Raw genomic sequence first — 24,218 nt, forward strand, 5'->3', positions numbered from 1 at the left:
CCGGAAGCGTCCGTGCGTTCCAATGGGCGGAAGTGCTCAGTTAGTGCGTTGAATGGGTATGCATTCGGCCGCATATGCGTTCCAGAGCCCAATTTGGGAAGTGAGACCGGAGTTGTTTTCTTTACAGAAGGGTGAAAAAATAAGTTACAGGCATTTTCTATTCGGTGGAGGCATGGCAGTAGAGCAGGAGAGGTGGGAAAATATGGAGATGGGGAAATCCAGAGGGAAAAGGCCATGGAACAGGAGATTTCGTTCAGTATAAGTGACTCTGTAAGAACGAGAACATACAGAATTAGTAGATGCAATGAGCCAGATTCATCAAAAAGAAGAGGTAACTCAGAAGGGGTAAACATCAATACATCCAAACCTATAACATCATGACATAGAAATAAGAGTAGGTATAGTGAATATACAGTATAATGGGTACAGAAACACATAATGGCAAATCATATAAAGGAAAGTAAATCATATTCCCTATTCAAACCCTTAGGAGAAAGGGTTTGAAGCTCATGGATCCACAATGCCTCCTTTTGTTTCAGGATGTGTACGCGATCACCCCAGCATCTGAGGGGGTACGTGCTCGATGACCTGAAATTTTAATTGTGAGACATTGTGCCCTGCAGAGATGACATTTTTACAATTCTTACCACTGTCCCTTTATGAGGTAATAACTCTGGAACGCTTCCATGGATCCCGGTGAATCAGAGATTGTTTTTCGTGACATATTGTACTTCATGATAGAGGTAAAATTTCATTGATATTATTTGCGTTTATTTGTGAAGAAAAAAAAAAAAAAAAACCCAGAAATTTGGCGAAAATTTTGACAATTTCTCAATTTTCCAGCTTTGAATTTTCATGCCCTTAAATCACAGAGATCTGTCACACAAAAAACTTAAAAATTAGCATTTCTCACATGCCTACTTTACATCAGCACAATTTTAGAACCAACTTTTTTTTGGTAGAAAATTATAAGGGTTAAAAGTAAAACAGCGGTTTTTCATTTTTACAACATAATTTATTTTTGGGACCACATCACATTTGAAGTCACTTTGAGGGGTCTATATGATAGAAAATACCCAAAAGTGACACCGTTCTAAAAACTGCACCCCTCAAGGTGCTCAAAACCACATTCAAGATGTTTATTAACCCTTCAGGTGCTTCACAGGAATTTTTGGAATGTTGGAAAAAAATGAACATTTAACTTTTTTTTCACAAAAAAAGTTACTTCAGATCCAATTTTTTTTATTTTACCAAGGGTAACAAGAGAAATTGGACCCCAAAAGTTGTGCAATTTGTCCTGAGTATGCTGATACCCCATATGTGGAGATAAATCACTGGTGGGGAACATGGCAGAGCTCAGAAGGGAAGGAGCGCCGTTTTACTTTTTCAATTCAAAATTGGCTGGAATTAAGATTGGACACCATGTCGCGTTTGGAGAGCCCCTGATGTGCCTAAACAGTGGAAACCTCCCACAAGTGATACCATTTTGGAAACTAGACCCCCCCTAAGGAACTTTATTGAGATGTGTGATGAGCACTTTGAGCCCCCAAGTGCTTCTCAGAAGTTTATAACGTAGAGCTGTAAGTAAAAAAAAAATTTTTTTCCACAAAAATGATATTTTTGCCCCCAATTTTTCATTTTCCCGAGGTTAACAGAAGAACTTGGACCCCAAACGTTATTGTGCAGTTTGTCCTGAGTACACCGATACCCCATACGTGGGGGTCAACCACTGTTTGGGCATATGGCAGAGCTCAGAAGAGAAGGAGCACCAGATTTTACTGTTATTGTTTCAGGTGCCATGACCCACTGGAAGAGCCCATGAGGTGAAAAAACAGCAGAACCTTAACCCCCCCATAAGTGACCCCATTTTACGAACTACAATCAATTCGTCTAGGGGTGCAGTGATCATATTGACACCACGGGTGTGTCACAGAATTTTATACCATTGGGCAGTGACTACATTTTTACCACCAATACTTTGTTTTAGTCAAAGATTTTACATTTTCACAATAAGTGGGTAAAATTGGCAACAAAATTTGTGCCACAGTTTCTACTGAACGTGGCAATACCCCATATGTGACTATACAGTACTACTTAGCCATGCGGAGAGACTCGGGAAGAACAGAGCGCCATTTGCCTATTCAAGTGAATGGGTCTTTGCACATGTTAGTGTGTTTCCACGGACCGTGTGTCCATGGGAAAAACACTCTGACATGTCTGTTTTTTAACGTCCGCACGGGCCACAAGACATCCAGCACACGTGCATACACATAACACACATGGATATGATCCATGTGACATGCATCGGCACCGAGGAAGAAGCGTTACAGTAAATGCTGTTCCCCGGTGCTGAACATGGCTCTCATCATAAATAATTTAAAAAACCAGCGTGGGGACCCCTCTATTCTTGATAACCAGCCTTGCTGAAGCTGAGGGTTGTGAGTTTTATCTGGCTGGTTATCAAAAATAGGGGGGATCCCACACCATTTTTTTTTATTTATCTCATTTATTTTCAGCGCAGATGAATATTCCCATCCACCGCTCCAACTGGTATTAACAGTAGCCTGATGGGATGAATACTCCCATCAGCCGCCTCCTGCTGTCTCTCTTATTGCTTAAATGTAACTCTCATCATTCTCCCCTGCTTGGGCCGATCGCTGGCAGAGCAGGGGTGAATTATAAGAGCAGTGTTCAGCACCTGGCACTGGGGAACAGCGCTTACTGTAAGCCTGGCGCCCGTCCTTGTGGTACTGATGCGGCACACACATGCCACATGTGTGCCGCAAGTATTACACACATGGGCATTGACCTCTCCGGTACCGGAAATATCAGGATGTGTGAAAGAGGCGTTATAGCGAGTTTTTATGTTTGGCAGCTGTCATACACTAAAAGACGCTTTTTCTTGCAAAAAATAGTTTTTGCGTCACCACATTTTGAGACCTATAATTTTTCCATACTTTTGTCCAGAGTCATGTGAGATCTTGTGTTTTGCGGAACGAGTTGACGTTTTTATTGGTACCATTTTCGAGCACATCACATTTTTTGATCGCTTTCTATTTTGATTTTTGGGAGGCAGAATGAACAAAAACCAGCAATTCATGAATTTTCTTTTGGCTGGGGCATTTATATCATTCCATGAGTGGTAAAATTGATAAGGCAGTTTTATTCTTCGGGTCAGTACGATTACAGCGGTACCTCATTTATATCTTTTTTAAGTTTTGGCGCTTTTATACAATAAAACTATTTTATATAAAAAATAATTATTTTTGCATCGCTTTATTCTGAAAGCTATAACTTTTTTATTTTTCTGGTGATGGAGCTGTATGGGGGCTTGTTTTTTGCGAGACAAGATGACGTTTTCAGTGGTACCATGTTTATTTATATACGTCTTTTTGATCGCGTGTTATTCCACTTTTTGTTCGGCAGTATGATGATAAAGCATTGTTTTTTGCCTTTTTTTTATGGTGTTCACTAAAGGGGTTAACTAGTGGGACAGTTTTATAGGTCGGGTCATTACAGACATGGAAATACCAAACATGTCTACTTTTATTGTTTTAGATTTTTTTTTAGTCAAATATTTATTTAGTGCTAGATTAAATATTGATATTTTTTTTTTTTAATATTTTTACAATTATTTTAAAAACATATTTTAACTTTTTCTGACTTTTACACTTTGTCCCACTATGGGACAATCATTTTTTGCAGGCTGATCACTTCTATAGCATGCAGATGAAACAGCATCTGCATGCTATAGAATTTGTCATCGTTGCACTCACAGTGAGAGACTACCTTATCATGGTCTGCGCATGACCAAGAAGTTTCTTAGCTCTGATGACCCGGATGTCATCATGACGACCTCAGGTTACCATGGCAGTGATCGGGACCCCGCGTCACGCCGCAGGGTCTCCGACCCAAAGGCAGAGGAGATGTCAGCCCTCTTCCTGCTCCCAGAATTCTGCAACTGTGTTCGATCACAGCATTTCGGGGGTTAAAGTGCCGGGAGCTGTCTGTGTCCGCTCCTGGCATTTAGTGCCAGGTGTCAGCTGTGAGAATCTCGGTCGTACTATTCCATCCCATCCATGGGCAAATAGGCCCAGGTCAAATGGACAGAAAACCCCAACCTGTTGTCAGCTGTTGGTCTGGGCCTGCAGAATAAAAGTACATTAGAAAACTTCATCAGCTTCTTTGATAAATCTTCTCAGACGTGACATTTATATGGGTAAATTGCACTTTCCATCTAATCTCACCCCAACAGACCTTAGAGTCATTAAAAATCAAACCGGCTAACAAAGGGGGCGACATAGTGGTCATGAACGGAACTGATTATTTACAGGAGGTCTGCAGACAGCTGTAGGACAACACAGTATACCAAAAATTACCTAGGGACCCTACACACCACATTTAGGACCTGATTACAGAGTTATTAACAAGCTTCACCGACTTGGGTGTCTTGGATTCACAAACATGCGAATACCTCACAAAAAACGATCCCATTATACCAGTTTTCTATATTCTGCCAAAAATACACAAGAGTCTGCAACACCGACCAGATTGACTCGGTGACCTCCACAGAATCCATACTTTCTGCATTATCAATTTTTCTTGAGAAAATCCTCACTCCACTCATGCAAAAAACTGCCTCATTCATACTCGACATCGGAGACTCTCTCCAAACTATCCAAGATTTGGGCTCAGTACCCAAGGAGGTCATTCTGGTCTCCTTTGATGTAAAGGATCTCTACACCTCTATTCCACATCAATCCGGCATAGAGTATGTACGACAGCTTCTTACATTATTAATGGTGAATCCAAATAAAATAGACTTATGCTTCAAACTACTCACTTTAGTCCTAACAAAGAATCATTTTATATTCCAAGACTCGTTCTACTTACAAATTAAAGGAACAGCAATGGGCCCAAATGTAGCGCATCCTTACGCAAATTGCCATATGGGAGAATTTGAGACTCAATGTGTCTATCCTAGCTCACTATTTCAATCACATGTCATTTTCTGGAGAAGGTGCATAGACGACATTTTGTGCATTTGGAACGGTACATCAGAAACCCTCGATCTTTTATTTCATGAATTGAATACCCTCTGGCCTGGCTTAAATTTCACAATTTCTTGGAAATTATAGTCCTTAAAGACCAAAATGGTGCACGATCCATTGACCTATACACCAAACAAACTGATAGGAATAGCTTATTACTTTTTCAGAGTCTTCATCCACCATCTGTCAAAAGATCAATTCCAAAATCACCGTTTAAACGTTTTCAAAGGGTTGTATTTGATACCACGCTATGCTCAGACTGAATGAAATGCCTCATAAATTTGAAGAACGCAGTTACCCTTCTCACGTGTTAAACACCTCAGCGAACTCCACAAATACTATAAGTTCTACAACTACGAACCTTATACCATTTGTACATACCTTTTATCCCTTTTCATATATTATGCCCCAAATCATTAGGGGACTTTGGGGCATATTAAGCACTGCTTACCCTGATGTGGCAGAATTCCAACACCTCTTCTTACGCTGATTTAAACAAGCCCCCAACATCAGAGACTCATTAGTCAGGGCTGACATAGGCACCTCATGGTCTAGACCAGGGTTCCCCAACTCCAGTCCTCAAGGCCCACCAACAGATCATGTTTTCAGGATTTCCATAGTATTGCTCAGGTGATAATTGCATTACCTGTACAATACAAGGGAAATCCTGAAAACATGACCTGTTGGTGGGCCTTGAGGACTGGAGTTGGGGACCTCTGGTCTAGACCAACACAGATTCCTCCAGAACCACAAAACTGGCACATTCCCGTGCCTGCAATGCAATCAATGCAACAACATTCTTAAGGGTAATGTCATTCACCGTCCACACTCTGGGATAGAGATACCCCATTAAAGATTTCTCTACCTGTGGCACATATGTTGTGATTTAATTGATTAAATGTCCATGCTGCCTACTATATATAGGAGAAACTACACAACCTGTCTAAGATAGAATTTCGAAACACAAGTCCACAATGGGGTGTAAAAATCTCCTTTTACCCTTACCACACTATTTCATCTCTGCAGGGCACAATGTCTCACAATTAAGATTTCAGGTCATCTAGCACGTACCTGTTATGAGCTCATTTTCTGCTTCACCAGTTGAGAGTTCTCCTTCCGTTCTCCCTCTGGTGGCGACAGGAGGTAGTGAGGTTGGTTTAATTGGTAGTGATCTGCTACCTGGTGAGGAAGATAACGATTGGATCTCTGGAGTATCAGACTGGATATATGACAGCCGACGCCCTATCCTGGTGCTGGTGATTCATTCTGCTTCTCAGGTCTTGGACTCGGCTCTGTTCCAGTCTTGTCAAGTTAAGTTTGTTTTTGCGAATGTTCACACTTGCTCTTGTTCGTCAATTCAGTTTTTTGTGTGGTCAGCCAGCCCGGCTGTGCTGTGCTGAATTTCCACTCTTATTTATCTGTATTTGCCAAATTGCCTTTTTTTTGTCCCTTATTAGATTGGCCTCTTTTTTGCTCTGTCTCAAAATATTTCAGAGTGCTGATATAGTGGGAGAAGTCTAGTGACTTCAGGGTTAATTTTGCTATCAGTTGTGTTGGACATTTTGGTAGGGTTTTTGACAGATTGCAAACAGTGTCTTTCCTTTCCTGTCCTTTCTAGTTAGCTTGGCCCCATCGTTTGCTCAGCCTATTTTCCTTCCTTTGTTTGTGTTTTCATCTTGTTTCACCGTCAATACATGTGGGGGGCTGTCTTTCCTTTGGGGTCTGCTCTGGAGCAGTTAGTTTTCCTCTTTTCCTGCTTTAGGCTTATTTAGCTCTCCGGTTGTGACGAGGCGTCTAGGACCACCGTAGGAACGTTCCACGACTGCTGCTAGTTGTGTGTTAGGGATCAGGGGTCTGCAGTCTGCATAGTTACCAACCTCTTTGGTTTTCTGAGACTTAGCTTATGTTATTTTTTATTTCCTCCTCGGAGACCCGTTCATAACAGACTCACCAGCCATACCACAGATTCTAGGATACTCAAAAGCAGAAAAAAGTTGTAAGAAAAAAAAAGTGTCAATTATTTTTTTTCTTTCCTAATGGAGATTATTAATTGTCTGATCGTGTGGAGCAATTTGCTGCTGAAATACAGGGAATTTCCACCTACCTCAGTCAGTCAAATGCTGCTGAACCTAAGATCCCTACTCCTGATTTGTTTTTTGGGGATCGGCCTAAATTTGTGAATTTTAAGAATAATTGTAATTTATTTCTTGCCTTGAAGCCTAACTCATCGGGGAGCTCTGTGTAGCAGGTTAAAATTGTCATCTCCTTGCTGCGCGGCGATCCCCACCTGAAAATCCTATTCTGACTAATGTGGATGCATTTTTTTCAGGCCTTGGGGTTGTTGTATGATGAACCTAATGCCGTTGATCAAGCTGAGAGAACCCTGTTGGCATTAAACCAGGGTCAGGATCCTGCAGAGTTATACTGTCAAATTCCGAAAGTGGGCGGTCCTTACTACATGGAATGATAGTGCATTGGCAGCTCTCTTTCGGAAGGGTTTATCAGAGACCGTAAAAGATGTTATGGTGGGATTTCCTGTTCCCTCAGTTCTGGATGGCTTTATGTCATTAGCCGTTCAAGTTGATCGGCGTTTACGTGAACATAAAACTACACGGGAGGCGCTGCCACCTTTTGAACAAATGTCAGAACCTATGCAATGTGATGGGGTTTTGTCTAGGGCGCAACGTCAGGCGTTTAGAAGGCGTGATAAGCTGTGTTTTTTTTTGTGGAGACGCCTCTCATACTATTTCTGTCTGCCCTAAACGAGAGAAACGTTTTGCACACACATTTGCTGTGGGAAGTGTACAACCTAAGTTCCTTTTGGCAATTACTCTGATCTGCTCCTTGTCCACGTTTTCCACTAAGGCTTTTGTGGATTCAGGAGCAGCTCTGAATCTGATGGATTTGGACTATGCTAAACGTTGTGGTTTGTCCATGACACCTCTGCAGACGCCTATTCCTTTGAGGGGTATTGATGCTATTCCTTTGGTGGAGAATAAACCTCAGTTTTAGACCCAGGTGATAATGCAAGTTGCCCCAGACCACCAAGAAAATTGTAAATTTTTGGTGCTGCATAATTTGCATGATACTATTGTTCTGGGTTTTCCCTGGTTGCAAACTCATAACCCAGTTTTGGATTGGAGATCTGTGTCTGTGGTGAGTTGGGGTTGTCAGTGTGTTCTTAGGGACGCTCCTGTTTTCTCCACCTCTCCTCAGTCTCATGATATTCCTGATTATGTAGCAGATTTTTCTGATGTATTTAGTGAGAGTAAGGCTGGAGTCACACTAACCTGCGCAAAATACGGTATGTAGTTTACATGCGTAATACGGATGAATGACCCCTAAATAGTGCTCCGTAGGCCATCCATAAGCAAGGTGAGGTCGCGTATTTTGCGCATGTCTGCATCCGTATGTAATCCGTGTGGCATCCGTATACAATCCGTATGGCGAGATTTTCTCGCAGCCTTGCAAAATGGACATTTAACGGTTTTGAGGCCTGCAAACAATTTAAATCATTAGCCTACACCTTATTTAGACACTCAGAAACAGGTGGCTGCCTCCATTCTGTCGATTTGTCACCTTGCTTTCACGAGGTGTGTTGGTGTTCTTTGTGCAGCATGGCAGAGGGTCTGAGATTCAATACAACTGAGCAGGTTCTCTTTACCTGCCTTTTGTCACGGCGCTTTGGGCAACCATACCCTGTGATAGTGGATCCGCGGAGGAGGAGACGCATGTGGGTCCATCCACTTTTGAGGCAACGACTCACAAGAGGTCATTTTCACCGCCTCTATTCTTCTCTGCGGGAGCATCCGGAGAAATTTTACCAGTACTGTCGCATGAGCATTTCCACATTTGATCGACTCTTGGAGACAGTGCGCCCTGGGATAACCTTTCAGGACACAAGGATGCGCAAAGCGATAGCTGCAGAGGAGCGACTTCTACTCACAATACGGTATGTACTACACAACCATATTCTCTATGTTCATAATGTGTGTGCTAAATTATGTTTTTTGGCCTTCTTGGACAAAGTTTAATGCCCTCATCTTTCTCCAAATATGTTTCACCTGACACAGCAGAATGTTACATCTAATATGTCCTGCATATCACTTAGTCATTGTGCCACCAAATATGTGTGTGTTATTCTCTCTCAATTCCTACCAAGTTTGGTCGGCATGTAACTGATTTTTTTTTTTTTTACTTTAGCCATTCTAAACTTAACTATTTCTGTTGTTCTACAGCTTCCTGTCCACTGGCCTGTCTTATGCCGCCCTCCACCATGAGTTTCTCATTGGAAAGTCAACCATTTCAGGCATAGTGAGGTCTACATGTACAGAAATCTGGACAAGACTCCATCAAGTGGTCATGCCCGAGCCCAGGATGGAAGACTGGTTAAGGATATCAAGGGACTTTGAGGAGGACTGCCAGTTTCCAAATTGTATTGGGGCCCTGGATGGCAAACATATCAGGGTGCGTAAGCTGCCGAACTCTGGCTCCCAATTCTTCAATTATAAACAATACTTTTCTGTTGTATTGTTGGCTCTGGCCGACCCTCAATACAAGTTTATAATTGTTGACTTTGGGGCCTATGGAAGGACGGGAGACTCTCGAGTCTTCAATACTTCCATTATGGCTCGGCGGTTACGCACCAACCAGTTGGATCTACCATCACCACGCCAGCTACCAGGCTCCACTCAAGAATCAGTCCCTTATGTCCTTGTGGCAGATGAGGCGTTTCAGTTATCGCGCAATGTCATGAGGCCATATCCCCGGCGCAACCTTGACCACAGGCGCAGAATTTTTAACTTGCGCCTATCACGTGATAGGCGACTGGTGGAGTGTTCCTTTGGGATTCTTTATGCCAAATGGCGGGTACTCCAATCTGCCATTCAGTTGAGTGAGCAAAATGTGAATGAAGTTGTGAAAGCCTGTGTTGTTCTGCATAACTTCACCAGGATACATGATTGTTCCTCCTCTGATGGTGTTGTGCGTAGGCCGGACAATGTGCGCAGGGTGAGACCACCTATGAACCCTCAACGTAGACCGCTCTCTGGCCTAAAAGTGCATGATATTTTCACTAATTACTTTATCTCACCTGAGGGGGTAACTTCTTGGCAAGAGCATGCAGTGTCTATGTTATAATTTTGTTTCTTTAATTGTGTCTAAATATATATTACTCAAGCCCTTATGATTCTATGAGTGTTTCATTGCATTGGTTTGTGTCTGTTAGTATGTTGTGAGGGATTGTGAAAAATCACACAGAGACGTTAACTAGAGTAGACAAATTTTAAGTTTTGCCTTTTTTTTTTTTTTTTTGTTTTGCTTAAAGGCAAACATAATATTGCCATAAGAAAATTTTGGCAATGGGCAAAATGACCCTTTGTGCCTTCTTTAACTTTTTGTAAAATTAACATTACATAACAAAACACCAACAAAGATTAGGCAATAACAACATTGCTGCATGACTAGATTTGCCAACAAAAGGTGAGCTCCATCACCAAAATAAAGGCTACAAGATAACACTCACATTTCCTCATAATGTTATCCAATCATAGAAAGATTCCACCATGACAGGCAAGGCTACCTCACAGCTTTCACACAGATATTACCTGTCTGTAGAACAGAGAATATTTAAGCATGCTATACTGGAAAGGATGAAAATACAAAACTCACTTGTTAAGACATAGAGAGAGCGTGATATTCTGAATGCTGGTCGCCTTGAATTTTTTTTACTAGAGGTTGCTAGCAAAAAAGGTGACTACTTCACTAAGGCCAGCACGCCTTTCCTAGGCGTTAGCAAGTGAGTAGTGTATTTTCATCCTTTTATTTTACAGTATAGCGCGTTTAAATATTCTCTTTTGTACACACATGTAATATCTGTCTGAAAGGCGTGAGGTAGCGTTGCCTGTCGTGATGGATTGTTTCATATGTTTGGAAAACATTGTTTAAAAATGTGAATGTTAAATTATGTTCTAAATGTTGGTGATGGAGAACACCTGTTTTTTCCTTTCTATTGGGAGCACCAGTTAAAACTCACTGGACATCTCTCCCCCCCCCCATCAGAATCATAAATCCTCATAGGTTGGGGAAGGGGAACGTGGAAGAACAGCCGGTGGGTGCTGCTGGACACTGTGGCCAACATCGCCCTGTGTGGGGCCATACTGTTGCCCATGATGCTGGAATTGTCCTGCCTCCTGGGACTGTTGGGGATACTGGCCAGAGTAATGATGATGGTGAGGGACTTCTTGTTGGCTCTGGTAGGCACGTGGCTCATACCCACCAAGATAGCCAGATCGTCCCCAACCAGGTTGGGACCAGCCTCCAACACTGGGTGGGTACAAGTGGCCATATTGGTGGGGTTGGCTTGAGGATGACATTTGGGGCTGCAGAATAGAAGGTTGGGTAGGGGGAGGAAGGGGTTGAGGTGCTGGCCCACGTATTAGGGGCTGTTCGGACCCTGCTTGAGCAAGCATCTGTGTGGATGGTCTCATGCGCACTAAATTTCGTGGTAAGAGCTGCCACCTCTCCAGAAATTCAAATACCTCATATGGGGTATTGGGGGAGGTGCTTGCATCAAGCAGGATCTGAATACATCCCCTAATACGGAGCCGGACCTCACGGGTAAGGGCACGGAGATAAAGGGTGAGGCTACGTGCATAGGCCTCCTCCCCATCATCTGTAGTTACTCTAGACAAATAATTGAGCACCCCTGTGTCCACATTGGTCCTGCTCTCTTGAATAGTGACCTGGTGCCGCCTTCTTGTTCGCCGTGATGTAAGAGCAGCCTGTGGGGAGGACCTGATCTGGGCAGTTGGGCTGCTGCTCAAGTTGCCCGGCTCTTCCAGGATGGGTGATGTGGCAGCAGTAGACCGTCCTGGTGGTGTTGTGTGTAGGCCAGCCATTGTGTTGTCCTGTGATGCCTCATCTTCAGCCATCCTTCTTGTAGGGGGAGAAGATGGGCCAGCCACCTCATCCCCTACAGGATCTATAATGGGCTCTGCCTCTGAGGCCGTTCCTCGATCCGTAAGGTTGGATTGAGTCCTGTTATGAAATAGAACAGAGGCAAAAATACATCAATATTTTTGTCCCTGTAAAGTATTTGTGTAATGTATTTGTGTAATGTGGTGTGAGGTATGTACTTACGGTCTCAGATCCAGAATTGGGGCGAGGAAGGACAGCCGGTCATAGTATATGTACTTTCTTTTGACATATCCAGCATCCCCACTCCTGGACCGCTGCTGGCGTTCCCGGCGGAACTGGTCCCGGATGCTTCGCCAGCATTTCTTCACATCTTCCACTGCAATGTGACAGGAAATATTGTCAAATTCACATATTTGAGAGGTCACATTTTCAAAAACAGTAGTCTAGGCATGGGGCCTTCTGGGGTGTGCGTTCTACCCATGGTGGCATATGTAATTGGGCAGATACACAGGGTCTCATTAGCTACACTTAAACTAATTTTTTTGGCTAGGAGGATAAGGAGCTTGTGGCCTAACCCCAAATTATGGCTGTGTGAAGGCACGTGTCACATCCAAATGTAACGGCCTCATGAGGCTAAAAGTACATGCACAGGAAGGGGGGTGCTGATTCTAGATTCATTTTTTTTTGCGCGCGCTAAGGTTAATGATGTTTTTATGGTTGCACTTACGAATTTTATGCTGCTCATCACGTGGTCTGTCACCAAAGTCATGGTACATCTGGCGACAGATGCGCCTCCATGACGCCTCCTTTCTTGTCCAGTTAGCATAATTTGCATCGCGTGGGTCCCATATTTCGGGACGCTCCTGCACCAGGACAATGAGCATCTCCACATTTATGTACGTGGACGCCATGCTGCTGCTGTACTCCGTGGAGGCGTACTTCCTGGATGTCTGGAGCACTTTTTCAGCTCATTTGCATGTCTAGGCTTCCTGATGATGAATTGGCCCATTTCCTGTCACCAGCCAAAAGACCTGCGTATTGCTCGCAGGTCACACGTGTGTTCCGTGTGTAATCCGTATTTTTTGCGCACCCATAGACTTGCATTGGCGTACTACGGGCGTAGTACGCTGACAATCGCAGCATGCTGCGATTGGCACGGAGCGTAGGATACGGATGAGAAATATACGCCTGGTGCGAGTGACCCCATAGAGAATCATTTGTCCGTGTCTAATGCGTGCTTTTAGCGCCTCTCACTCGCCCGTATTCCTCGCCAGTGTGACTCCGGCCTAAGTCTGCGTCTTTGCCTCCTCATAGGAGTTATGACTGTGCAATTGAGTTGATGCCTGGGTGTAAATTTCCCAAGGGTCGGCTTTTCAACTTATCTGTACCCGAACATGATGCTATGCGATCCTAAATTAAGGAGTCGTTGGAGAAGGGTCATATTAGACCATTCTCGTCACCTTTAGGTGCTGGGGTTTTTTTTGTGTCCAAGAAAGATGGTTCATTAAGACCGTGTATTGATTATCGTTCCCTTAACAAGATGACGGTTAAATATCAGTACCCGCTACCTCTGATGTCTGATTTATTCTCCAGAGTTGAGTGCCTGCTGGTTTACTAAGCTTGACCTCAGGGGGGCGTATAATCTTATTCGCATCAAGCACGGGGATGAATGGAAGACGGTGTTTAATACTCCGGAGGGACATTTTGAGTTCCTGGTGATGCCTTTGGGGCTCTCCAATGCCCCTTCTGTCTTCCAGTCCTTTATGAATGATATTTTCCGTGACTTTGTGGATAAGTTTTTGATCATCTATCTGGATGATATTTTTATCTTTTCTAGTGATTGGGATTCCCATGTGGAACATGTCCGGACTGTGTTCCGGATTTTGAGGGAGAATTCCCTGTTTGTTAAGGGATCGAAATGTCTCTTTGGTGTACAGAGGATTTCATTTTTGGGATTTATCTTATCACTATTGAAATGGACCCGGCCAAGGTACAGTACAGGCCATTTATGATTGGGTTCAGCCTACTTCTTTGAAGGCTCTTCAGAAGTTTTTGGTTTTGCTAATTTCTATCGTAAATTTATAGGTATTTTTTCTAGTATTGTCAAACCGCTGAGTGATCTGACCAAGAAGGGCGCTGATGTGCTGAATTGGTCTCCTGAGGCTGTCTCAGCATTTCAGGAGCTTAAGCGGAGATTTACTTCAGCTCCAGTTTTACGGCAACCTGATGTCTCACTTCAATTTCAAGTGGAGGTAGACGCTTCTGAGATTGGTGCAGGAGCTGTTTTGTCCCAAAAAGATCCTGTGACTTCTAAGATGAATCCCTGTGCCTTCTTTTCTCGAAAGTTCTCCCCATCTGAACACAACTATGACGTGGGGAATCGGGAATTGTTGGCCATGAAATGGGCATTTGAGGAGTGGAGACATTGGTTGGAGGGAGCTAGACATCAATTTGTGGTCCTCACCGATCACAAGAATCTGACTTATCTGGAGTCGGCCAAACGCTTGAATCGTAGACAGGCTAGATGGGCCTTGTTTTTCACACGTTTTAATTTTGTGGTCTCTTTTCTTCCGGGCACTAAAAATGTTAAGGCAGATGCCCTTTCTAGGAGTTTCTTTGCTGATTCTCTTAATGTGACCGAGCCTACTACTATCCTAGGTGAGGGGGTAGTTCTTTCTGCCATTTCGCCCGATTTGAGACGCGCCCTGGAGGAATTTCAGGAGGATAAACCTGAGCGTTGCCCTATGGGAAGATTGTATGTTCCTGACCAGTGGAAAAAGAGAGTGATGTCTGAAGTCCATTGCTCCGCATTGGCTGGTCATCCAGGTATTTTTGGTACCAGAGATTTGGTGAGTCGGTCGTTTTGGTGGCCTGCCTTATCTCGTGATGTCAGGAATTTTGTATAGTCCTGTGGGACTTGTTCTCCGTCTAAACCCTGTTCTCGTTCTAGTGGGTTGCTGATGCCCCTGCCGGTACCCAAGAGGCCATGGACCCATATCTCAATGGATTTTATTTCTGATCTTCCTGTCTCTCAGAGAATGATGACTGTTATCTGGGTGATTTGTGATAGATTTTCGAAGATGGTCCATCTTGTACCACTCCCAAAGTTGCTATCTTCCGCTGAGTTGGTACCCTTGTTTTTACAACAGGTGGTTCGGTTACACGGGATTCCTGAGAACATTGTGTCCGATAGAGGGGTCCAGTTTGTTTCCAGATTTTGGAAAGCCTTTTGTTCCAATCTGGGAATTCAGTTATCCTTCTCCTCCGCGTTTCATCCCCAGACCAATGGGCAGACTGAGAGAACAAACCAGACCCTGGAGTCTTATTTAAGATGTTTTATATCTGCTGATCAAGATGATTGGGTCTCATTTTTGCCCTTGGCTGAATTTGCGCTGAACAATAGAGCTAGTTCTGCCACTTTGATGTCACCCTTTTTCTGTAATTTTGGGTTTTATCCTCGATTCTCTTCAGGGCAAGTGGAATCTTCGTCTTGCCCAGGTGTGGACTCTGTGGTTGTGAGAATGCAGCAGATATTGGACCAAGTGGTGGATAAATTGTCACTCTCTCAGGAAAAGGCCCAGTGTTTTTCCAACCGGCATAGGACCATTGGTCCCCGGTTTAAAGTGGGTGATATGGTTTGGTTGTCGTCTAAGAATATTCCTATGAAGGTTGCATCTCCAAAATTTATGCCAAGATTTATTGGACCTTATAGGATTTTGGAGATTCTTAATCCTGTTTCTTTTTGATTGGCTCTTCCAGTTACATTCAAAATCCGTAACGTATTTCACAAATCACTGTTGAAGAGGTTTGTTGAGCCAGTAGTTCCTGTGGCGGCACCTCCTGACCCTGTGTTGGTTAAAGGCAATATGGAATATGAGGTAGAGAATATATTGGATTCTCGTTTGGTTAGACGGAGACTCCAGTATTTGGTCAAGTGGAAGGGTTATGGCCAGGAGGATAATTCTTGGGTCTCTGCCTCTGATATTCATGATATTCATGCTAATATATTGGTTTGTGCTTTTCACCGGGCCCATCCTGATCGGCCTGGTGGCATGGATGAGGGTTCGGTGACCCCTCCTCAAGGGGGGGGGGTACTGTTATGAGCTCATTATCTGCTCCACCAGTTGAGAGTTCTCCTTCTGTTCTCCCTCTGGTGGTGACAGGAGGTAGTGAGGTTGGTGTAATTGGTAGTAATCTGCCACCTGGTGAGGAAGATAACGATTGGATCTCTGGAGTATCAGACTGGATATAAGACAGCCGACGCCCTGTGCTGGTGATTCAGTCTGCTTCTCAGGTCTTGGACTCAGCTCTGTTCCAGTCTTCTCAAGTTGTTTGTTTTTGCTAATGTTCACACTTGCTCTTGTTGGTCAATTCAGTTTTTTGTGTGGCCAGCCCGGCTGGGCTGTGCTGAATTTCCACTCTTATTTATCTGTATTTGCCAAATTGCCTTTTTTTTGTCCCTTATTAGATTGGCCTCTTTTTTGCTATGTCACAGAATATTTCAGAGTGCTGATATAGTGGGAGAAGTCTAGTGACTTCAGGGTTAATTTTGCTATCAGTTGTGTTGGACATTTTGGTAGGGTTTTTGGCAGATTGCAGACAGTGTCTTTCCTTTCCTGTCCTTTCTAGTTAGTTTGGCCCCATCGTTTGCTCAGCCTATTTTCCTGCCTTTGTTTGTGTTTGCATCTTGTTTCACCGTCAATACATGTGGGGGTCTGTCTTTTCTTTGGGGTCTGCTCTGGGGCAGTTAGTTTTCCTCTTTTCCCGCTTTAGACTTATTTAGCTCTCCGGTTGTGACGAGGTGTCTAGGACCACCGTAGGAACGCTCCACTACTGCTGCTAGTTGTGTGTTAGGATCAGGGGTCTGCAGTCTGCATAGTTACCAACCTCTCTGGTTTTCTGAGACTTAGCTTGTGGTGTTTTTTATTTCCTCCTCGGCGACATGTTCATAACACGTACCGCCCCTGACGCGGGAGTGATCATGTACGTATCCTGAAACAAAAGGAGGCATTCTAGATCCATGAGCTACAAACTTTCTCCTCTGGGTTTGAATAGGGAACATGATTTACTTTCCTTTATATGATTTGTCATTGTGTTTCTGTACCCATTATACTGCACATTCACTATACATACTCTGTTATTCCTATGTCATGATGTTATAGGTATGGATGTACTGATGTTTACCACTTCTGAGTTACCTCTTTTTGATTAATCTGGCTCATTGCATTTACTAATTCTGTATGTTCTTGTTCTTACAGAGTCGCTTATATTGAACAAAATCTGTTCCATGGCTTTTTCCTTCTAGATTTCCCCATCTCCATATTTTCCCACCTCTCCTGCACAACTGCCGCACCTCCACCGAATAGAACATGCCTGTAACCCGTTTTTTTTTCTTTACCCTTCTCTAAGGAAAACAACTCCAGTCTCACTTTCTGACAAGTAGCACGCATCCAAATTGGGTTCTGGAACATATATGTGGTAAATCCATACCGGTGCAACGCACTAACTGAGCACTTCCACCCAGTAGAGCACACGAACGCTTTCGGATTACCTCACTTTTGTTTTAGCCTCCCTACGCGATGGGTACCACATGGAGGTTATCCCCGCCACTTGCCGATATAGCTGTCACATCCTGACATACTGTACATTCGTCCACAACAAGCAGCGGATACCGCGTTTGACCATGCACCAGGGTCCACTCTACTAAAACCGGTATTTTCTCAAACTCTGACACCAGCGCTACATCTTTAATGTGGACACGTTAGTTACTTACCTTATCTTTATATAGCAGATACAACTTGTAACAGGGAGCACAGCGGATGCTCCATGGCACACAGTGCCTCTCTGACTTAAAGGTACAGACACACTTTTTTGAAGATCATACAATCAGCCTCAACTCATACCTCTGTCTTAGCCACATCGGTCATTCACTCTATCTGTGCATTACAGATACAATTTACCATAGGAAATACGGCGGGTACCCCACTGAATACAGTGCCTCTCTGACTTAAAGGTATGGTCATATTCATTACCGAACATATAATGAGATCATATCATTAATTCTCCCTATTGTATTGTAGACCACATCCTTTTTACAAAAATCCCAACCATTACCTAATTCTGTGAAGCCAGTAATAACCTCATAGGTGGGTGTCTCGGAATAATCACTCCTAATAAAACCAATCTGCCACTTACACCACCTTACTTGTTTAACAGGATACAAAGAGACACGGGGTCTCATTCCCCTTAATTAATGCACCGCACCATACAGCAGTTGGGTAGGTTCTTTACTATACTGCTTCCTCTTCAGAATAACATGTGTTCTCCAGATATAAATATGGAGTATTATTCTATGTTCATCACTCTATTATTGAGATGTTTTGAGGGATTACCACTCTCCGTGTGACTTACAAGATCACACATTTTTTCTTATGCTCTTTATTGTTATGTTTTATTTTATTATGTTTGATTTCATTATTTATTTCATTTGCATTCTTTCTTTCCATTGTTAGTACACTGATGAAGGTCACTGACCGAAACGTCTGGATACTGTACTACAGTTTTGACTGCATTAAAATTACCTCATATCTACAAAAGTTGAGCACCAAGTTTCTTCATCACAGACTCCATTATTAGGCATGTAGGAATCATAGTGACTAGGCCGCCCCATACTATCGAGTACTTGGGGGGCGGAGGGCATTCAGTCGAACTCTGTCACACCTTCTTAGATGCCATGTTTGCAGCAAGTGGTTAAACTGCCAGGGTTTCTGTTGCAGCCGCACCTGTGCCATCCCTGCGGTGTACATCTATGTTCTGGGGCCCAAAAGAGTTAATTTTTTTTAAGCAATTTTTTTATTGTGTGAAAAAATATAATGTGTCTTCTACTTTTTCCATGTTTTTTTTCTTTTTACAAGAATTGTTGGAGCCAATTTTCTTTAGAAACATTTTCATATCTGTTTTTTTTCTGGTGTTTTTCTTGTAATATAGGAAATCCTAAGGCCAGAAATAATCCCCATAAAACACTGTACATGGAGACTTTGGTATCAGATAATTTCTGTCCGCGGTGTTTGTGGAAACAAAAAATCTTTTATAAAAGCCTCAAACTTCTGTGTGTGAATCAGACCTGAGATCTAACGTGATAGAAGATTACAGTGCGGGGAAGACGGGAAACCTTCATATAGACGGCCGGTGGGGATGGAGTCAGTGACGGACTCTGGCCAAATATGTTTCTAGAGCCGTAGTAGAAGATGAAGATGTCGTCCTCACCATGAAGTAGTTATTTCTCCTGTCACATGTAATGAATATCTCCTGCAGTATTGCTAATGCCGATTCCAGTGTCGGGAAATGAGACGAGAATTAGCGTTATGGAAGATGAGTCTATGAGGAACGTATTCAGCTGCCGACTCCGAGGGAGAAACTGCTTGTTGTCTGTGGCCTAAATATATAGGTTTTATTAGTAGATGTAAAGAAGGAAACTAAATACTGTAAAATAATAAATCTCCTCATATGTTTCCCTTATTATCTCCAGTAATTGTATTATTACACAGGATTTTTATGATGTTACATCGACTCATCTTCTCATTCAGGTCTCTACAATATCGGATCCCCTCAGTGAAGATCTTCTATATGAGAATCTTCCTAATGTAACCATCAAGGATGGATATGGACAGAGACAAGATGGCGGAGAGATTATTACACCTCACCCTAGAGATCCTCTTCCGGCTTACTGGAGAGGTGAGAGATTCTGATGACGTCACATTACATCATTCTTATCTATGGGAATAACAGATGGACAGAACTGGAGAGGTGAGGACTCTGGAAATGTCTGTAGTGAGATTTATTAATGTGTCTCTCCATAACCAGGATTACACAGTAGTGAAGAAGACCTCTAGTGATCGCTGTCAGGACCCTGTGTCAGAGGGATGCGTTAGACCCTTGAGTTCAATTATGGGGCCTCCTCCTCACCCCCTGATACATGAAGACATCAAAGACCATAAGATCCTAGATCTCATCTACAAGATGATTGAGCTGCTGACTGGAGAGGTGACACTGCTAAGAATGTTGGGAAATTACACTGTAACACTATAAGGGGACCAGGGGGATGATGGTATCATTGTATGTATCAGGTTCCTATAAGGTCTCAGGATGTTGCTGTCTATTTCTCCATGGAGGAGTGGGAATATTTAGAAGGACACAAAGATCTGTACAAGGACGTCATGATGGAGGTTCCCCAGCCCCTCACATCACCAGGTAATAGACAGGGCTAAATACACACAGCCTATGCATATCTGTATGTAAAGAATGAATTCAGTCCCTGTATGTGTTTCCTCCAGATCTATCCAGTAAGAGGACAACACCAGAGAGATGTCCCCGTCCTCTTCTTCCACAGGACTGTAAACAAGAAGATCCCATTGTTCCTCAGGATCATCAGGTAGATGGAGAGAAGGTGTCATGAGATCTCCCCTATGATGTGTAGACGGCTGTGAAGATCTTGTGCTCAGTCTTGATTTATCCACCAGTATTATATGTTTTATACTTGTGTAATGAGAACGGTGGAGATGGCAGGATTAGAGCTGATCATAGATGTGACTTCTCCATCTGTCTGTGACTTTTACAATATTTGTTTCAGGGTGAAGATCTAACCCATATTAATGCTACAGAGACATATGTGAGGGGTGATGAGCGGTGTAAAGAGGAGATTCCTACATATGACTACCCAGGTGAGTAGTAACCACTAAATGCAGAGAAGTCACAGATTCTTCTCAGTCACCAGATGTGGCTGCTTTATCGGTGGAGTAGTCCAGCCATTTTGATCACCATTTTGCCTCTAGACCACAACATCCTCCTCCACCCCAAACTGTTCAAATGACTTTGGGCATTGAAAGCCCTTTTCTATAGAACTTAGCACCTAGAATATCCACCTACCCTCTGGGATTAAAACATGCTACCCATTACCTGCCCAGATCTGTAAACTGCAAAGCCAAATAACAGCGAACATAGAATGTCCTGATAAGTTAGAAAATCACTTGAAGAAAAATATTATGATGGGCCTGTAATAGAAAGAGGAGGGTAATGATGCTGTTGGCTTCCTAGAACCCTGATATCTTATTGGATGAATCTACTTTCTCTCCCTTCTTTGCTGTTGAATGTGCTCATATGGTCCCTACAAGACCAGGTCCAGTCTTTCTGGCCAAACTTTGCTTCTATGTTCGACAACAGTAAATGTGCAGTGAGGGCCAAGTGTGAATTTCTGTACAATAACAACAGAGTTTTCCGTTATCCTGATTTTTCAATTTGTATTAAAACTAATTTCAAGGAGGATTGTGGTAAACTACAGGAAAACCATTACACCTGAGCCATGATATATCTCTAAGCTGTGCGTGGCTGATGGCTGTAATATACATTTATTCACTCCTCCAGGAGATGTGTTGGCATGGCTCAAGCCCTGGTTTTCGTGGATTCACTCCACTTCATTAATTCCATTATTTTTTCAATCCTAAAGAATTCAGATTACTGCACAATCTCTCCTGAAATGGGGGCAATATTATTTTCTCTACTCTTCTGATCAGGACTCATAGTAGCTCCAATGGTCCACCATAAATGAATGCAACTCTGGTTTAGTGTTGGAGTTCTCCTCTCGTACATACGTTGTTGTTGGGGATGAAATCTAGAATAAAAAAAAAGTCTTTTTTTTACCTGTTCATTCTGTATGATAGTTTGATTGTGGTGGGATCGGCCTCACTTTTATGAGTCTGTAACTCCCTGATAGCCTTAAAAAAAGCTCTCCATCGCCTCTTCCAAATGCCTAAGATCTAAATTTAAAGTGAACCTGTCAGCAGGATTGTAGAAAATATTGAGTGATATTCTGCCCCTATCCAAGATTTTTTCAGAAACTTAAGACTTTCCTGTGTCATATGAGTTTCGGACAGACATACAATACCTGGTTGAAATTGACGAAGCCATGTAAACACTGCTCCTCTTTTTACCGCCTCGCCCATTCCCCTGACATTCCAAGCTATAACATTAATTATATGCGACATAGTAAAGAGTGTGTTATCAGTGAAATATACTTCCCTAGCCTCTCCTGGACCCCCTTTAATTTTAGACAGAATTTTAACCCTTGCATTCACATTGCTAGTCCTCCAGTGGATTAGATAGACTGATTCTCTGGTCAACTCCTTCCTTAACCCTTTAAGCAAGTAATAACCTGAACCTTGAACAGTTTCTCTCACATCAAGAGAAGTAGGGCTACTCACCAGCCTGAGCGAGCCACAAGTTAAGAACATGAATGTGCCTATCAGCGCCATTATACCATCCAAGAATTATACTCTTTCTCCTCCCTCCCAACTCATTTTAGTGCAAAAATACATTGCAAATTAGCATTAAGATTTCAGAGAGACTTTTCATTAAAATCCACTGCAGGGCTGTGGAGTCGGAGTCGGTGCTCATTTTGGTGGAGTCGGTATAAAATGGACCGACTCCGACTCCTAAAATATATAATAAATTGGGTACAGTAGTTCAATGCAGAATGTGCTGATTATTTTTTCATAGGAATTTGGGAAAGTTATGAAATGTCCTATAAATGACTGTTCTATTCCTGATCTAAGGCTACATTTACACACAGCGTTTTTCCTGCGTTTTTTGAGGATACGTTTTTCAGCTGCAAAAGCAGATTAGCTTTTTAAAAAACCGCATCACCTGAAAGGTTTTTGAGCTCATAGATAATGTTTTCAATGGCAAAAGCAGATTAGAAAAAACGCTGCACAAACTGACATGCTCATTCTTTGTGAGGATCTGTTTTTGAGCCCAAAAACGGATCCTCACAAAACTATGTGTCTGAATGTCATATCTTGGGACCCACGGACTTTGCTGGGATGCCCAGAGTCACTGCATTTTACTGCAAAAAACGGATCCGCAAAAACGCTGTGTGTGAATCATGGCTGTAGCCAGCGAGGGGCAAGGGGGGCAGCTGCCCCCCCTAGAAGCAGGGGCACTCACCTATCAAAACTCACTTGCATGCTGCAGTGCTCCCGTCCTGCATCGGCTCCAGACTGCAGCGGGCAATCTCCCCTCCTCTGTCCTGTCTTCTGCCGTCTTCACCAGAGAGAGGAGGGGGAGGGGTGCCTACCCTGCACAGGATCTGATTCCTCGGCCCGGAGCTGGAGAAAGTGAGAAAGTGAAAGTACTACTGCTCATCTCTGTCACAGGAAGGTAACTAATGCTCATATTGTAGGCGATTATTATGTGCTCTCTGTAAAAGGAAGATGTTAAAAAGACTCTCAAAAGACGCTTCATGTTTCTTAAAATGGATGCCTGCACACGTCACAGAGTGAACTATTTTGCCATCAATGTTCGATATGTGTAACAACAAAGAAATTGTTACCAAGACACTGGCAGTAAAAGATAATAAAGCTCCTCACAGCAGCCAGTTTCTCCAGGCCTTAGTGGAAAAAGTTTTGCAAGTTTACGAACTCAAAAAAAGAACAGGTTCTTGCTATTGTAACGGACAATGCTTCAAACATGATAAGTACAATTAAACTGATGAATGAGAGTAATGAACAACAGCTAGAAGAAAATTTAGGATTCAGTATGTTTGAGATGGAAGGCCACAGTGGTGTTCATGTAACTGAGGAACAAACAGATATTACTACAGAAGAACAGCAAAATTATACTGTAGAAATAGATGATCTTGTTGAAGCTGCTTCAAAACACTTTCATATTCATCACATGCGCTGTGTTGTGCACACACTGCAGCTGGCAATAAGAGATAGTTTGCAAGAGGGACATGCTTGAAATCTGATTGGAAAAGTGAGGAAATTGGTTATTGCTGCCAGAACCCCTAAAATTGATTCCGTCTTGAAGAGACAGGCTGGGAAAGGGGCAATTGTCGATCAAGCCACTCGGTGGGGCAGCACTTATTTAATGATTGAGCAATTGATTGAACTAAAACCGTTTCTTATAGATATGGCGAACCCTCAGGTAACCCTAAATGAAGGTCAATGGACACAGGTGGCTGAATTGAAGGAATTGCTTAATCACCCATTTACCGTGACTAAAAAATTACAAGCTGAGGATTTAACTCCTGGCATTTTCATAAGGGAGTGGAAGAACTTGCTATTTTGCCTGTCCCAAAGAGGTTTAATCGCAGATGGCATTTCTGCTTCAATGAAACGGAGAGAGACACAGCTATTGGAAAATAAAATTTTACTTGCAGCTGTTTATGTGGACCCAAGTCATCGTATACTGCTT

The 24,218-nt window shown here is 42.9% G+C and overlaps 1 protein-coding gene across 7 annotated transcripts in view; it reads left to right on the forward strand.

The window, feature by feature from the left end:
* The window catches only part of LOC141047286 (uncharacterized), a 527,896-nt gene that overhangs the window by 14,822 nt on the left and 488,856 nt on the right, over positions 1-24,218 (forward strand). For 4 of the 7 annotated variants that reach the window (XM_073542331.1, XM_073542332.1, XM_073542329.1 and 1 more), the window contains exons 2-4: positions 19,556-19,703; positions 19,833-20,012; positions 20,096-20,219. The exons of the other annotated variants lie outside the window; for them this stretch is intronic. In XM_073542331.1, the coding sequence (XP_073398432.1) occupies positions 19,626-19,703; positions 19,833-20,012; positions 20,096-20,219 (382 nt within the window). In that variant the 5' untranslated portion in view covers positions 19,556-19,625. The remainder of the gene's footprint in view (positions 1-19,555; positions 19,704-19,832; positions 20,013-20,095; positions 20,220-24,218) is intronic. 7 annotated transcript variants of the gene reach the window in all.

Source organism: Dendrobates tinctorius, unplaced genomic scaffold, assembly GCF_039654945.1.
Source record: "Dendrobates tinctorius isolate UK_male_01 unplaced genomic scaffold, ASM3965494v1 ptg000126l, whole genome shotgun sequence".
Taxonomy (NCBI): domain Eukaryota; kingdom Metazoa; phylum Chordata; class Amphibia; order Anura; family Dendrobatidae; genus Dendrobates; species Dendrobates tinctorius.